General features: G+C 48.0%; 2 protein-coding genes across 8 annotated transcripts in view; one reads left to right on the forward strand and one right to left on the reverse strand.

Annotated features, from left to right (window-relative positions):
• Positions 1 to 1,880: 1,880 nt before the first annotated feature.
• ppa6 (Lysophosphatidic acid phosphatase type 6) lies at positions 1,881 to 8,505 on the forward strand. 2 transcript variants are annotated; one of them, XM_045704324.1, is made up of 11 exons: positions 1,881 to 2,054; positions 2,570 to 2,804; positions 2,980 to 3,108; positions 3,775 to 3,905; positions 4,990 to 5,069; positions 5,145 to 5,232; positions 5,358 to 5,490; positions 5,635 to 5,735; positions 5,946 to 6,038; positions 6,247 to 6,412; positions 7,447 to 8,505. In XM_045704324.1, exons 2-11 carry the CDS (start codon positions 2,580 to 2,582, stop codon positions 7,579 to 7,581), a joined length of 1,281 nt encoding a protein of 426 aa, XP_045560280.1. In that variant the 5' UTR covers positions 1,881 to 2,054; positions 2,570 to 2,579; the 3' UTR covers positions 7,582 to 8,505. The 2 variants fall into 2 exon arrangements, with proteins under 2 accessions (XP_045560280.1, NP_001133278.1); NM_001139806.1 differs by having other exon boundaries at positions 1,920 to 2,054; positions 2,565 to 2,804.
• Positions 8,506 to 9,774: 1,269 nt separating this feature from the next.
• The window catches only part of LOC106582113 (B-cell CLL/lymphoma 9 protein), a 42,796-nt gene continuing 35,395 nt past the window's right edge, over positions 9,775 to 17,175 (reverse strand). For 5 of the 6 annotated variants that reach the window (XM_082967093.1, XM_082967095.1, XM_082967092.1 and 2 more), the window contains 4 exons: positions 16,266 to 16,365; positions 13,690 to 15,859; positions 11,749 to 12,018; positions 9,775 to 11,567 (listed from right to left, as the gene is read on the reverse strand). In XM_082967093.1, the coding sequence (XP_082823219.1) occupies positions 10,513 to 11,567; positions 11,749 to 12,018; positions 13,690 to 15,859; positions 16,266 to 16,365 (3,595 nt within the window). In that variant the 3' untranslated portion in view covers positions 9,775 to 10,512. The remainder of the gene's footprint in view (positions 11,568 to 11,748; positions 12,019 to 13,689; positions 15,860 to 16,265; positions 16,366 to 17,175) is intronic. The other variant, XR_014382035.1, reaches the window with a different exon arrangement.

Genomic DNA, 17,175 nt, shown 5'->3' on the forward strand with positions numbered 1-17,175 from the left:
ACCATAGGCCTATATTTATAAAATGCATAAAACACAAAATAAAGGAAACACCAACATAAAGTGTCTCAATAGGGCGTTTGGCCACCACGATCCAGAACAGCTTCAATGCACCTTGGCAAGTGTCTGGTACTCTATTGGAGAGTGCGACACCATTCTTCCGCAAGAAATTCCATCATTTGGTGTTTTGTTGATGGTGGTAGATGTCTCAGGCGTCACTCCAGAATCTCCCATAAGTGTTCAATTGGGTTGAGATCTGGTGACTGAGATGGCCATGGCATATGGTTTACATCGTTTTCATGCTGATCAAGCCATTCAGTGACCACTCATGCCCTGTGGATGGGGCATTGTCATCCTAGGGCATAGCCATGTTAGATGACCCTAAGCATGATGGGATGTTCATAGCTTTTTTTTCATTTATTTTTGTAACCTTTATTTCAAATAAAATAAAATAAAACTGTATTTGTCAGGTGCGCCGAATACAACAGGTATTCAGGTAGACCTTACCGTGAAATGCTTACTTACAAGACCTTAACGAAACAGTGCAGATCAAGAAAGAGTTAAGAAAATATTTACCAAATAAACAAAAGTAAAAAATAATAAAAAGTAACACAACAAAATAACAATAACAAGGCTATATACAGGGGGTACCGGTATCGAGTCAATATGCGGGGGTACAGGTTAGAGGTCATTTGTACATGTAGGTAGGGGTGAAGTGATTATACATAGATAATAAACAGCGAGTAGCAGCAGTGTAAAATCAAATGGAGATGGGGGGTGTCAATGTAAATAGTCCGGTGGCCATTTGATTAATTGTTCAGCAGTCTTATGGCTTGGGGGTAGAAGCTGTTAAGGAGACTTTTGGTCCTAGACTTGGCGCTCCGGTACCGCTTGCCGTGCGGTAGCAGAGAAAACAGTCTATAACTTGGGTGACTAGGGTCTTTGACAGTTTTTAGGGCCTTCCTCTGACACCGCCTAGTATATAGGTCCTGGATTGCAGGAAGCTTGGCCCCAGTGATGTACTGGGCCATACGCACTACCCTCTGTAGCGCATTACAGTCAGATGCCGAGCAGTTGCCATACCAGATGGTGATGCAACTGGTCACGATGCTCTCGATGGTGCAGCTGTAGAACATTTCATGGATCTGAGGACCCATGCCAAATTGTTTCAGTCTCCTGAGGGGGAAAAGGTGTTGATGTGCCCTCTTCACGACTGTTTTGGTGTGTTTGGACCATGTTCGTTTGTTGGTGATGTGGACAGCAAGGAACTTGAAACTCACAACCTGCTCCACTACAGCCCAGGCGATGTTAATGGGGCCTGTCGGCCTGCCTTTTCCTGTAGTCCACAATCAGCTCCTTTGTCTTGCTCACATTGAGTGAGAGGTTGTTGTCCTGGCACCACACTGCCAGGTCTCTGACCTCCTCCCTATAGGCTGTCTGAACCTGCAGGCAAATCAGTTAAGAACAAATTCTTATTTACAATGGCGGCCTACCCCAGCCAAACCCTAACCCGGACGATGATGGGCCAATTGTGCACCACCCTATGGGACTCCCAATCACAGCCGGTTGTGAAACAGCCGGTAATCATACCAGAGTCTGTAGTGACGCCTCCAGCACTGAGATGCAGTGCCTTAGACCGCTGCGCCACTCGGAGCCCCTTAATTAACTCAGGAACCACACTTGTGTGGAAGCACCGGCTTTCAATATACTTTTATGACTCATTTACTCAAGGGTTTCCCTTATTTTTGGTAATTACCTGTATATTGTCTGTTTAGCTTTAATTTATTTCCCACTTCATACATTATTGCGCTATATTTATATGGGCACCACGCTGTGCTTACGGTAATGAGGGGCATGGGAGGGAAATGACGCATGTGGGTAGCTTTTCCGTGAAGAGCAGTTTCACTTTCAAAGCATGGATCACACCAGAAATGACTACATATTCCAAAAAACATTTTGTCCCTAGCCGGGTGCCGTGTTTTCAAAATACACTGAGTTAGTCGATGTCTTTTATTTGTTTTTAAACTAGTTAATAACTGTTCCAGTGGTATTTAAACGTAAGTTCTGTACATTTGAGTTCAATATCTTGTGCCATTGAAGTAGCTAAAGAGCTAGCTAACCCGAAAATGAATCAATTTCTGGTTAGCTAGTTAACGTTCCATATTTAGCTAACGTTACTTGAATGGCTTTGACATTAGTTGAGATATCGACTGTATCGCTAGCTAGCTAGCTAACCTCATCAGTCTGCAGCACATTCTCAATATTGACATATATTGACTAACGTTAGCTTACCGACACAGCCAGCTTGTTTCAAACGCCTGCTTCATAACTTGCTACCATCGACACCAAAAGATCAAGTGCCAGGTTTACCCAGAATGTAGTTGTATACAGTACGTTACCTAGATAACGTTAGTTACCGAAAAATAAAGATTGGAATAACGTTTGCTAACGTTAGCTAAAATCTTAAGCAGATCACTAAACATGGTTAACGTTAGCTGCAAATGATAGCTTGCTAGCTAGCACACTGCCTATGTTCAATGTTGGTATTGTGTGGTCTGTCTCGGCAGTATAGTAACGTAAGCATGAGGACGAGGAACCTCTGGACCAAAGCAGGTGTTTTGGGCTCGGTGTCCATGGCGTTTGGATCCATGCTCTGGTCTCATAAGAAGACAGAACCAACTCAGACGGATTCAGGTTCGGACCGCACATGCACGGAACCACCTTTTCCTTACGAGCTCAAACTCGTGCAAGTCCTGTTCCGCCACGGAGCCCGAACCCCGCTGAAGTCTATACCAGGCATCATGGAGGTGAGAGACCACCTGTGTCACACAAGAACATCTGACAGACCTGATGCTCTGTCTCCCAGGACTTGAAGTTGAGGGAAAGCCATTCATCTTAGCCTGATCTCCAAGACAAGGCATATGAAGGTATGTTCACCAGCATCTGGAAGTCTAACCTTTTTCCTTGTCCTGTCTGTATCAGGCCCAGTGGGTGCCTAACCTCCTGGAACCCCCAGCACACACACAGATCAACTATGTGGTGACAGACCTGGAAGGAGGTCCACGGCCGCCCTCACCGGTGGAGGACAGCTACCGGGCCAACATACTGACCGTGAGTGTGCCTGTGTCTGTTAGCGAGCAGAGGAAGTAGTGCCTAGAGAGATAAGGAAAGGAGTAGGCAGCGCTTGGATAAGTACGGTTAATGGGTTTAAGTTGTCACGTCGGTGTGCTGGCATGGACTCCATAGAGACATATGTCACTGTTACTGGGTTACTCACAGCCAGCTGTCAACCATTAGGATTTCCCTCTCCAGACCAGTAACATCACACACCACACTGGCACGACGTGTCAGGATCGAAATTCTAGTTGCCCATTAAATCTATTAGTGGTCTTTGAGGGTAGGGGTCATCATAAAGCAGGACTTTGCACCCTGGGAGACCGTCTCCTGAGGCTTAGACCAGGGGCTGTATCTCAGCTAAAGGCCTGTTCAAGTGAAAGAACAATCTATGGTTCACTCTGACTCAGCTCTGACTGTTATGGTCTGGACCTGGCAATGAGGGAACGAACAGATAACCAATGAGCATATACCGAGAGATTTGTCCTTCACTCAGCGGGAGATTGCTGGGAGACTCTCCGGAGGATTGTGTCTGTCTCACGGTGCACCTGGCATACCACAGTACTACTCTGCGGATACACAATGGATAGACACTGGTGATGCCATTTTGGATTGACTGTCTTGGCAACCTTTGACTCCTGACCCTGTTCCTCTCCCCTGCAGGGAGGTACGTACCCAGGTCAGCTCACCACGGTGGGCATGCAGCAGCTGTATGAGCTGGGAGAGAGGCTGAGGAAGAGATACATCCAGGACACAGCCTTCCTCAACCCCACCTTCAGTCCTACAGAGGTTTAGTAAGTACCACAGCCATCCTCAACCCCACCTTCAGTCCTACAGAGGTTTAGTAAGTACCACAGCCATCCTCAACCCCACCTTCAGTCCTACAGAGGTTTAGTAAGTACCACAGCCATCCTCAACCCCACCTTCAGTCCTACAGAGGTTTAGTAAGTACCACAGCCATCCTCAACCCCACCTTCAGTCCTACAGAGGTTTAGTAAGTACCACAGCCATCCTCAACCCCACCTTCAGTCCTACAGAGGTTTAGTAAGTACCACAGCCATCCTCAACCCCACCTTCAGTCCTACAGAGGTTTAGTAAGTACCACAGCCATCCTCAACCCCACTTTCAGTCCTACAGAGGTTTAGTAAGTACCACAGCCATCCTCAACCCCACCTTCAGTCCTACAGAGGTTTAGTAAGTACCACAGCCATCCTCAACCCCACTTTCAGTCCTACAGAGGTTTAGTAAGTACCACAGCCATCCTCAACCCCACTTTCAGTCCTACAGAGGTTTAGTAAGTACCACAGCCATCCTCAACCCCACTTTCAGTCCTACAGAGGTTTAGTAAGTACCACAGCCATCCTCAACCCCACTTTCAGTCCTACAGAGGTCAAGTAAGTACCACAGCCATCCTCAACCCCACTTTCAGTCCTACAGAGGTCAAGTAAGTACAGACACATCATGTGATCATCACCAGTAGCCTGGTAGTCACATCTGGTTCTGTAGCCAACTCCCTCTTTGTTTTGCTTGACAACGTTAAAGGGTATAGCAGAAATATCTGGGCCCCAGGTTAGGTAACATAATGTACTGTTCTTACTTTATGGATCTAAAAAGAAAAACACTGAATACAAGGATGTGAACATGAGCTTTACATTTACTAAAGTAATTAGCAATGGCATAATTACATTGCTCATACACTGCATGACTATAGGCGCTCGGTCCATAAAGGGGACATGAGTAGTTAACAGAACAAGAACATACCGTACAGGTTGATAACTGATTATGGTAAAGTACACTCCTACTACAACACGATTGTAAGATCTGTGACAGAGTACATGTAGCCCACAAGACATTGATATATTCTTCTCTCTCTCCCAGTGTGCGTTCCACTAACATTGTGAGAACCATAGAGTCTGCCAAGTGCCTGGTGGCAGGGCTGTTCTATCAAAGCCAGAGAGGTATGTGTCAGTTTGTGTTTGTGTGTCATAGGAAATACTGGTCTATCTCCTAATGTTGCTCCCCCTCTCCTGAAGACATGGTTCCCATTCTGACGACTGAGGCCGAGTCAGAGATCCTGTACCCTAACTACCATGGATGCAGACTGCTCAAACTCCTCAGCGGGTGAGTGGCTGCTTGGGTCCCTTTTCTTGTTGGTTTTTGTGATTGGCTGGATCCCTCACTCATTGATTTTTGTGATTGGATGTTTCTCTCGTGTTGGTTTTTGTGATTGGCTGTGTGTGCTGTAGTCATCGCTGGGCGGAGTCATCCACTCTGCCAGACATTGCTGCGGACCTGAGCAGCATCAAGAGTGCTCTGGGCATCGCTGCCCAACAACGGGTTGACTTCATCCTCATCAGGGATGACATGGTGGCAAGAGAGGTGACACAAAACAACAAAAATACAATACCATGACTAAAAAATATCCTTTTGTTACCGAAGTTGATTATGTGGTCAAAAGATATGAGTGGTACTATCACTGCATTGCATTGCCATTTTAACGTTACAATATGTGTGTTCAAACAGACCCACGGCCTACCCTGCCCACCAGTCCTTGACTCCTGGAGAAACACAGTGGAGAGGAGAGCTGTGGAGATGATCTACCACATCTACGAACCCAGCAAGAGGTCAAAGGGCAGAGGGATTTAAATACAGATCAGCATGTGTAGAGGGTCGGGGAGTAGAACACACAGAAAATAGTTCCCTGTTCCATGAGCATATGCTTCCTTATTCCACATTATGAAATCACAGTCCACTGTGCATTAGAGGTGTTTTAAAAAAATCACCCAAGACAGTTGTTTTCTTAATCTTCTCTGGGGTTGGTTTGTTGCGACTAGGGAGAACCTGCAGCTGTGTGTGGGTCCCCTCCTGCATATCCTAATGGGCAACATAGAAGATAAACTACAGGACACAACCTCAGAGCCTAACAGGTGAACTACTGTAACATTAACATGAACCTGTCCATTAGAACAGAGCCAGTAACAGAGATTTGTAGAGCTGCAGTTCTCAACCCAACCAATTGATGGTAGCAAATGTCCTTTTCCGAATGGCACATCCTTAGAACGTTTTGTTCCCCACCCCTACTCGTTGCTAAACATCTGAAATCTGAGGGCATTTATGCATATGTTTCTCTGTCAGGAAGCTCTTCCTTTACTCTGCCCACGACACCACTCTGATACCCTGTCTCATGGCTCTGGGGATTTTTGACATGCGATGGCCACCGTACGCTTCAGACATCACCCTGGAGCTGCACCAGCACCGGCAGACCAAAGAGGCCTTCGTCAAAGTGTCCTACATTGGCCAGGTAGGCTAGGGAGGATGCAGGGCTCACAGAAGTGTGCACATAATATTGAAACAATTTCCAGACTCTGTTTCTCTCCGAGAGTCAGTGATCTGTTTGTATAGCTAGGTTTCCATCCAATGGTGAAGGTGCATAAAGATGGAGGAATTCAGATATGACATCATTGTTTTTAGCACTATCCATAGAGTTCTTAAACTACGGCGCGCAACATGGTCCAATGTGCCAGTAAATCAGCACAATTAATTTTTTTCAAAATGCTGCAGTATTCGAGCTAGAATTGGGATCATGTATACTGTGCTAATGCTAATATAAAAAAAGAGTAATGGAGAACATTGTACAATACGGCGAGCTGAGCAAATGAGACATTTGTGGTAAGTACATGGGGGGCCACCATCTTATATGCACCTTTGCTATTGGTGACAGATTTTCATGTGAATATTCTAAAATCCACATAAAGAAAATGTTTTCACCAAACTGACTTGTTGTGGATAAAAAAATAATCAATGCATGTACAATGTACTTTTTCGCTAAAGTTTAAATCTAAAGTTTTGTGTTTCCATGTTAACGCTACTGATAGTTTTGTCACAATTGTTGCGTTAAATAGGAAATGTGCCTCCTCTCCTCTTGGCACATGCGGCAGGCTAGTCTACATGATGAGATTATTGTGGATACTATCTGTCAAACGGCAGTGGTGCATCGATCATCATGTCACCAGAATACGACCCTCAATATTTATTGGAAAGGAGCATCAAGCTCATCACCTTGAACTTCACAGGGTGGTGAAAGTGCATCATAACTTATTTAATCTGTAGCCTAATAAACTGCATGGTTTACTGAGTCAGTTTTCACAATTTCTCGCATAATACATTTTACCAATACAAAAAGGTCCCACCATGTTGAACGAACAAATGATCTGCATTTATAAAATCACAGCTGTCATTATTTTTTTAGACAGCATGACTTTACTCTCATAACTGTGGATGGAAACGTGGTTAGTGTCTTTCTTACACATTCTTTATTTTGATCCGTCTCTGTAGGACCAGTTGGTTCCAGGCTGTAGTGGAGTCTACTGCCCCCTGCAGGAGTTCAAGCAGGCCCTCTCCAACTACTCGCTGACCTTTGAGCTCTACGAGTCACTCTGCAACCGCACAAAGGGCGTGGCTGACCCCTGAGGCTTCTGCGACCCCCAGCTCTACCCCATGCACTCACTGTTACCAGCCACCATGTTTACATCCCACCAGAGACATCCACTCTCCAGCCCTAGCCTAGCATTTGCCTATCGCTAGCCAGTGTATTACAACAGAGGTTTTCAAAGTGTGAGTACGCAGTTGTCTTAATGCTCATTGAAGGGAGGCCCACTGTCTCAGACTTTGAAAACGTCTGTATTACTGTCTAAACGCACAAATATAGCTTCACTGTCAAAGTGTATAACTGGCTTTGAAACCACATCCAGCTGATATCAGGGCAATGGGCATCCTGTGTGTTACTGCTCATACTGGTTAAGATGAAGACAGTTTTACTTAGAGGTCTTAATTATATAAATGATCTGGTGATAATATAATCTGCCTAAAAAATAAGTATGTGTTACCAATTTATATTCATATGTTTACATTCTGTGACTATGCACGCAGAATATCTGATTACTTTATGCACTATAGAATATAGTGCACCAGATTCTAGATATTTACTTTCTGAAATATGTTCTGGCTTTGTTGCTTTTAGAGTGAACTAAATTTCTTCATATCAAACTACAATCTTTTCCTCAGGGGATAACCAAGCACATCATGTACGTAGTGTTCATAAACCAAGGGAACCAAAATGTGTGTGTGCACGTTTACCCACTCCAAATCATTCATTTTAGAACCTGTTAAAAGGGAATTAAAAATATGTTGTGAGTGAAACAGTAGGTGCCTTTTTTTTTTAGGAATTTGTTGATTGTATAAATTAAATGCATGGACCTATGAGCAAATATACACACCCACACTGGAGTGATTTAATTTGCTTGTTAGTTGTATGCCAAATCATGGAGAGTTGCCCTGAAATTCTTTGACTTTGCTTTGGAGTGGTGGAGAGAAATAAAAGAGAGTTGGTCAAGGCTTTGTCTCTCACTACTGTGCAGCATAGCAATGCAAATTGTGGTCCAATCTCAACACCAGTGGTCATATATGGTCAGTCAGTAGGCCTCGTAACGATACCTGAACCTCACCTTTCAGTCATGTTGTATTAGAATTCAGGGGTATTCAACTCTTACCCTACGAGGTCTGGAGCCTGCTTGTTTTCTGTTCTACCTGCTAATTAATTGCACCTACCTTTTGTCCCAGGTCTAAAGTCCCTGATTAGAGTGGAACAATGGCACTGTCTGATACATTGCAGTTTTGATCCACTCAAACACGGCCAATATCTTTTGTCTTCCATTGCCACAGACTTGGCAGACGTCTCTGAACCAAAGAGGTACACATGACAAGCTTACACAGACGGGTGAGGAAGTCAAATCTATGCTAAGTAGGGATCTTAGTTTTTCCTGACCATGTGACTTGAGCAGTAACGTAATGTTATATGGTCTGGAAAAACTCTGGCCCTAGATGATGTTGGTGGTCAGATTTCTGTCTGGCTTTCTTGATACCCTGTCCCACTAATTTCTGAGACCACCATACATACAGCCCCTGACTAGCTCACTGACTGAGGCCTGTCCCACTAATGTCTGAGACGACTATACATACAGCCCCTGACTAGCTCACTGACTGAGGCCTGTCCCACTGTCTGAGACCGCCATACATACAGCCCCTGATTAGCTCACTGACTGAGACCACCATACATACAGCCCCTGACTAGCTCACTGACTGAGGCCTGTCCCACTAATGTCTGAGACGACTATACATACAGCCCCTGATTAGCTCACTGACTGAGGCCTGTCCCACTGTCTGAGACCGCCATACATACAGCCCCTGATTAGCTCACTGACTGAGACCACCATACATACAGCCCCTGACTAGCTCACTGACTGAGGCCTGTCCCACTAATGTCTGAGACCACCATACATACAGCCCCTGACTAGCTCACTGACTGAGGCCTGTTCCACTGTCTGAGACCACCATACATACAGCCCCTGACTAGCTCACTGACAGACCTGTCCCACTAATGTCTGAGACGACTATAAAGTACATGACGAGCTCACCAGTTCTACATTCTGATCCCACTCAGTTCATTTTCTATGAGATTAATGCTGTGGGAATGATATTCCAGAGTCAATAGAAGAACAAACAGCAACAGGAATAGGAAACGGAGCACACAGAACAGTACTACCGCTATTCACACTGACTGGCTGGTAGAAATGTTCAAATGTAGAAAGAAGACACTTCCGTTGATCCATGTTTGTGCTTTTTTAATAATACTAGTATCTTTGAGGTCATAGTTTGGTTTGTTATACACTGGAGTTACAAAGGAAATTAAAATAGCCCACCAATGGAAAACAGTACTGTTCTTTAGTGGGGCATCCCTCCCCCAATGAAAGGTGGATAAGAGAGCTTAGAGGTCATTGATAGAATCCCTATACATACTTACAACAAAAACACACACACAGTCATACTGGACAGAAATAGTCAAAACCATGGAGCCAGAGAGAAGATGGAGTTCCATTGAAATCTTCTCAAAGTACGATTTTATTCCACAAAGTCTTTATGTTTGTTATCCATTGTTGATTTTTAACTGATTTGAAAAAGTCGATGTACAGTCCTCCAAGGTGGTTCACTCCATTCCTCTCCGATGCTCAACTCACCCTTATAATCAGAGATTTAAAAGAAAAAAAAACACTTGAACAGTTTAAATTGACATTGAAGCACAGCAATCCCATACATTCAGACATTTCTGAAGAGACTAAATGAAATGCTTGTGGTAAAAGACAAGTACTGGGCTATGTAGCTCCCACAAGCCATTAACTACCCACTCCTCTGCACTACATGTTTCAATCCAGAGAACCCACCTCTGTCTTTCATTCCTTACTTCCTGCGTTTTAATCCATCTCTTATCTGCTGTGTGACTTATTCCATCCTTATACTGTATATCGGCTCAGAACATTCAAGGTCCAAGATTCTATGAGTTGTGTGTTAGAACATTCCGGGCCCTGGGCTGAACCCCATGTCCATGTCCCTGCCACGCTGCCTCATATGCCCCCCCATCATCATCGTCTGCTGGGGTGGGGCACCCATGCCTTGTAGTGACATCATCATATTGGGCGACCCCCCAGGCCCAGGGTGGTTGTAGAGCACTCCCCTCTCCTTCCCCTGCATCATGCCCCCCGGACCCCCAGGTGACATCATCCGGTGCTGGGGTCCCATCATTCCCTGACCCATGAACCCTGGGGGCCCATGCGGCCGCATATGATTGTGGGAAGGGTTTCCCATGGGCATGTCCTGGGGGGCCATACCACCTCCCGGCCCCCCAGGCATCCCCCCCATCCCTTGCATGGACATGCCCATCCTGGGCGGGACCTCCCCCATCATACCCTGCATCATCCCCTGCATGTGTGGAGGTTTCCCCCCTGGGCCGGGCCCATCTCCTCCTCCCCTAGGGTAGTAGGACAGAGTCTGGCTGGGCTTCTCTGATGGGATGATCCTGGACAGGTCAAACTCTGGCATACCGGATGCTCCTGTTCGCATCACTTCATGCAGATCTGTATCACTGAACTCTCCCTGCATGTTGAACTGCGGTCCTCCAGGGTTGTTGGGCCTACCCCCGTCACCTCCCCCTCCATGGGGCATGTTCCCCATCCGACCCCCCATAGGACCCCCCTCTCCCTGGAAGCCCATGGGATGTCCTGGGAAGCCCTGGGGCCCGGGGCCGTTGTGGGGGGAGAAGGGACCCTGCTGGGAGGGGGACTGGGGCAGGGGGTAGCCCTGCACTCGGTGGGGGTAGCCCATGCGCCCCTGGGGCATCATCTGGGGGTTGCCCATGCCTTGGTCCTGGGGGTTGGGGGGCATCATCATGCCATGGGGCATCATGCCCGGGCCAACGTTGGGAGAGGGCATCTGCTGGGGCATGCCGTGGGAGAGAGGCTGGGAGCCCATGGGGGTCATACCCAGGGGACTGAGGGCAGGCATGGAGCCAGAGGAGCCGGGGCCCATCATACGAGGAGGACCTTGGTGCTGGTTCATTCCCATACCTACAGAGGGCCACAGAGAGAGACAGAGGGATGTTATTGCACCATACAACACAGACAGCATGTTATCATTTCAAACCTACATCAAGTGGAGTAAACAGAGTCACACCTCTATGAAAAAGGGTTCAAAATACATCTCAAAAGAGGTTTAACATGACTTCTAGGCATGTCTCCATCGACTCACCATTGTTGTTCATGGGGGGTAGATTTGGGGAGCGAGCGGGGGGCGAGTCGTCGTCCGAGCTCGCCACCGTCTTGATGGCGTCGTGGTAGAGGGGGGTGGAGCTTGGCATGGCGAACTTAGACATGCGTGACATCATGATGGAGAGGGGGTTCTGGGATAGCGTGGGTTCGGGGGGGAGGGAATAGGGGCTGCCGGTCGGGGCGACACCTGGACCCCCCTGGAGGGGCATGGGGCCAGACTGGGCTCCTGACGAGGGGGGGGCGTTACCACCTGGTGAGAGGGGAGAGAGAGATGAAATATAAGAACTATTTACCTTGGGTAGCAAAACATATCCTGGTTTGAAATAGATATATAAGGGACATTGTGGCAAACACATTTTAGATACAGACATACAATACATGTGTATCACAACCGGCCGTGATTGGGAGTCCCATAGGGCGGCGCACAACTGGCCCAGCGCCGTCCAGGTTTGACCGGTGTAGGCACTCATTGTAAATAAGAATTTGTTCTTAACTGACTTGCCTAGTTAAATAAAGGTTAAATTAAACTTTAAAATGTTTTAATTGTAAATAATGACGTGAATTAATTTAGATAGTGCAGTTACATGGCCACAAGGGGGTGTGATTTCCCTGAAAAGGGGGAGTGTTTCTGCTTTGGGAAAATGTGTTTAGATGGATGAGAATGATGGTTTCAATTGACTTATAAATTACATGATTTAAAGATGACTGATTGAGACAAATGCTAGCCTGCCTGATACACAACACAGAGGTCTGTTCAGACCTCTTGGACAACAGACATTACAAAACAGCCCTCTATTAAAGACGTTAGGTCATCTTCACCCAATCATCATTCAAGAGAAAGGTAGTAAGTATTAAAATCTCTTTGAAAATGAATATTATCTCTGTCTTGAAATTGAAATACACATTTCTTATGTTGTTTATCACAGCAGTTGAGAGAAAGAGGGGGAGAGAGAGATGAGACAGCCTATAGGGAGGAGGTCAGAGACCTCAGCAAGACAAAGGAGCTGATCGTGGACTACCGGAAAAGGAGGGTCGAGCATGTGCCCATTCACATCGACGGGGCTGTAGTAAAGAGGGTCGAGAGCTTCAAGTTCCTCAGGTGTCCACATCACTAAGGATCTACCATGGTCCACACACACACACCAACACAGTCGTGAAGAGGGCACGACAACGCCTCGTCCCCCTCAGGAGGCTGAAACGATTTGGCATGGGCCGTCAGATCCTCAAAACGTTCTACAGCTGCACCACTGAGAGCATCTTGACTGGCTGTATCACAGCTTCATATGGCAACTGCTTTGCATCCAACTGCAAGGCACTACACAGGGTAGTGCGTACGGCCCAGTACATCACTGGGGCTGGGCGCTCTGCTATACAGGACCTCTATACCAGGCGGTGTCAGAGGAAGGCCCTAAAAATGATCAAAGACTCCAGTCACCCAAGAATGCTAAATAGTTAGTTCACAAGTTAACCAAATAGCTACCCGGACTATCTGCATTTCCCATTTTGGTACCAACTGACTCATCACATACGTTGCTGTTACATACATTGCTGTTACATACGTTGCTGTTACCATTTATTATCTATCCTGTTGCCTAGTCACTTTATTCCTACCTATATGTACATATCCACCTCTTACCCCTGCACATCAACTGAGTACAGGTACCCATGTATATAACCAAGTTATCATTACTGAATGTGTATTTATTATTATTATTATTATTATTATTATTACTTTTCTATTATTTCTCTCTGCATTGTTGGGAAGGGCTCGTAAGTAAGCATTTCACTGTTAGTCCACACCTGTTGTTTACGAAGTATGTGACAAATCAAATTTGATTAGCGAGAGAGCGAGCGAGAGAGAAAAGAGAGCGGTGGAGGGAGAAAGAACATAAACAAGAATAAAGCCAAATAAGTACTGTACCTTGCTCCATGTTACCCATCATGTTAGGTGAGGTCATACTGAGGGGGGTTTTTCCCCCCTGCTGCTGGGGGAGTACTGGGCTGGGCATGGGGGGTTTGGGGGAGGATGCCCACCCTGGAGAAGGGTTGGGGAGGGACGGGGACCTCATATGTACTGGGGAGGCACCAGCAGACCCCATCAAAGAGTGAGGGGACTTCATTGGGGCCGAGTTGGCAGTGTTAGGGGGGCCGTTTGGTCCCGGAGGGCCGGAGAGCATACCAGCCAGCTGGGAGGGGGTTTGTGGGGACTTGAGGTTCCCAGAGGGAGAGCCCATCATGGGGGATTGCACCTGCCTCAAAGGAGGGGACTTGAGCGGATTGAGACTGGGCGAGCTGGCCCCTCCTGACTGGATGTTCAGCTCTGCAGGCTTACGTCCCCTCTGGCCCTGGGCTGTTCCGGCGGCGGGGGGAAGGTGGTTGAGGCGGCCGTTGCCCCCCGTAGGCGTGGTCCTGTGCTCCAGGCCACGGTAGGGCTGCTCTCCATGAGGCCCCCTCATAATTCCAGGACCCCCAGGGAAGGGCCGTCCGGGCCCCATGGGGAAGTCCCCTGGCTGGGGATGGTCAGGGAAGTGGGACCCCTGCATCTGCCTCCCCTGGGGCCCCATGTTGTCCATTGGAGGCCCTCTCATTCTCATTATCTCGTCTGGGCTCATATTCATTGGCCCATCTCGTAGTTGGGGGTTCCCATGGGGGCCCATGCCAAACTCAGGGCCCATGTCCCGGCCCCCCATCACAGCCAGTCTGGAGGAGGGGCTCATGGGGCCCTCGCCAGGCATCCTGGGAAACATCATCCCGCCCCCGTTGCCTGGCTCCATGCTGCCTCTTTGGTGTCCCATCATCCTCTGCATCTCCATCATCATCTGTGGAGGAAGGCCCGGTCCCTTGTCGCCCCCCATGCCCTGGTGAAACATGGCCTCCTGGACTGACTGGGGGTTGGGGAAGCGCTCTCCCCGCAACCCTGGACCTCCGAACATCCCCTCTGGCCCTCCTGGGAACCCTCGGCCATCCCCCATCCCCATTCTGGGGGGCATGTCTTCAGGCCAGCCCATTCCGGGCCTGGGGGGTCCCTCCATATCAGGGTTCATCATGCCCTGGGGGAACCCTGGCATCCTCTGCATGTGAGGCGGCATCCCTCTGGGGCCCATGGCAATGCGCTCCTGGTAGTGCTCTGATGGCCCTCCCGGCCCCCCTGGACCCCACACCTCTCCGGGGCCCATCTGGTAGGGCGGTGGGGGTCCTCTCATCATGCTGCGCGGCCCGTGGGGGTGCATCATCATGTCGGGAGGAAGTGGGCGGTGATGCATTTCCTGTTTCCTCTTCTTCTCCTCGTAGAACTCTTGCTGCAGCTTCAGCCAGGCCACCTGCTCCGGGGTCATGTGATCTCCGTCTCCACACCCCCCAGGACCTATCATGTGACCCAGCTCATCTGGGAAGGGGGGCATGTCTCTGGGGTGTCCATGCGGGGGGCCGAATGGGGGTCCCTGGGGTCGGGGCCCTCCTGGCCCCACTGGTGGACCTAGGCTCTGGGACTGGGCCATCATGGCCTGGAGAGGGCCCTGCTCCGGCCTCCTGGGTCCCACATCAGGCATGCCGTCGTGGGGCTGTGGGGGTCCCCCATGGGGGCCGGGTGGCGGTGGGGCGTCGCGGTCGTCGGGGAAGAGCATGCGCTGGATGTCTCGGAGGGTCTGGAGGGAGCGCTGGCGGTGCTCAAGCTGTTCCTGGGACAGTCCCTCTGTGTTGGCCTCCATGTTGAGAAGCTCCTGGGCCAGTTGCTGCTGCTGCTGCTGCTGGGGTGTCAGACCAGGCTGACCCATTCCCATGGACCCCGGCCCTCCTCCTTCCCCAGGCTGAGGGGGGTTCACAGGGGGCATGCCCTGTTCGGACTGAGGCTGGCACCCAGGGGTCTGGTCACCTGGACCCATGGTATTACCAGGGATGTTCTTGGGGTCCATGCCTGCTGAGGAGGCCCCCTCCTGGGTGAGTGAACCAGGCTTAATCCCCTGGGGAGGGGGCTGGAGTGGAGCTTGATCAGTCATGCCAGGTTTAGACACTGTCTGGTGGTTCTGGTCTGAGGGGTGAGATGACTGCTGAGAGGGCTTGGAGTCACCTCGGAGGGGTCCTGTCTGATTGTTCTAAAATGAAGAAAGGAAAAAAGAGAGAGGGAATTAAAAACAAGGAGGCTTGAGTAAGTGAGGGTTTGTAAGTCTTTATCAAAGCTGACTGTATGCCAAGTGACCTGTGGTCATCACCTTTGTCATTGTGTGTGTTTAACTAAGTCCCCACAAGAATAGTAAACAAACCAAAATTTGACCAACTGGGGACATTTTGTTAGTCCCCACAAGGTCAAATGCTATTTCTAGGCGGTTTAGGGTTTAGGTTAGAATTAGTGTTAGGCTTAGAATTTGGAATAGGAGCTGGGTTAGGGTTAAGGTTAGGTTTTAGGGTTAAGGTAAGGTTTAGGGAAAATATCATTTAAGGGGACTGAATTGTGTGTCCCCACTAGGTTAGTTATACAAGACTGTGTGTGTGTGTTCTTACCAGGGGTGGGAGGGGGGTCTTGTCCTTGCTGTTGGAGATGTTTTTCATGTGGAAGTTGATTATGTTTTCTGAGTGTCCTGTTAAAACAGCATCGGCTGCCCTGAGGATCAGAAACCAGACAGTCACACATCAGTCAGCGGTCTGTGTGTGTGTGTGTGGTGTGTGTGTGTGTGTGTGTGTGTGTGTGTGTGTGTGTGTGTGTGTGTGTGTGTGCGCATGCGTGGTGTGTGTCCACGTGTGCCAGCAGAATGACGGCAGTGTTAGACAAGGGCATGAAGGGAATGCCAAGGTTGACAGACTAAACAAACAACTTTACACACATTTTCCAATTAACATCCACATCTTTCATCTCCTATTCCCTACAGAGGACAGTGTTAATCTGAGCTAACACACACACACACACACACACACTTTCAGGCAAGCACACTGAAAACAAAGCATAGCTGCAGGCTTTCACATGTTCGGAGGAGAGCAATATTTCTGGATTTGATGTCTCCTCTACTTTCTCAGAGAAATGTGCAGTATGATGTGCTTCTGCACACTGGTTATTATTCTCTGGCCCCTCCGTGTGTACAGTGTGTGTGCACTGAGTGTTCAAAACATTAGGAATATCGGCTCTTTCCATGACACACTGACCAGGTGAAAGCTACGATCCCTTATTGATGTCACAATGCCTTATTAATTGTTGCGTTTATATTTTTGTACAGTATATATAAAGTACCAGTCAAAAGTTTGGACACACCTACTCATTCAAGGGTTTTTCTTTATTTTTACTATTTTCTACATTGTAGAATAATAGTTAAGACATCAAGACTATGAAATAACACAAATCCAAATATATTTTAGATTTGAGATTCTTCAAAGTAGCCACGCTTTGCCTTGTCTAGAGCATATCGGACTGTCCATCAGC

Source organism: Salmo salar, chromosome 21 (assembly GCF_965601325.2).
Source record: "Salmo salar chromosome 21, fSalSal1, whole genome shotgun sequence".
Classification (NCBI taxonomy): Eukaryota; Metazoa; Chordata; class Actinopteri; order Salmoniformes; family Salmonidae; genus Salmo; species Salmo salar.

Excerpts from the sequence above, each read along its gene's own strand:
- ppa6 (XM_045704324.1), top strand. The coding sequence starts at position 2,580 with ATGAGGACGAGGAACCTCTGGACCAAAGCAGGTGTTTTGGGCTCGGTG. Across the intron at positions 3,109-3,774 it reads ACCGGGCCAACATACTGACC|GGAGGTACGTACCCAGGTCA; the intron begins GTGAGTGTGCCT and ends TCTCCCCTGCAG. Across the intron at positions 6,413-7,446 it reads AAGTGTCCTACATTGGCCAG|GACCAGTTGGTTCCAGGCTG; the intron begins GTAGGCTAGGGA and ends CCGTCTCTGTAG.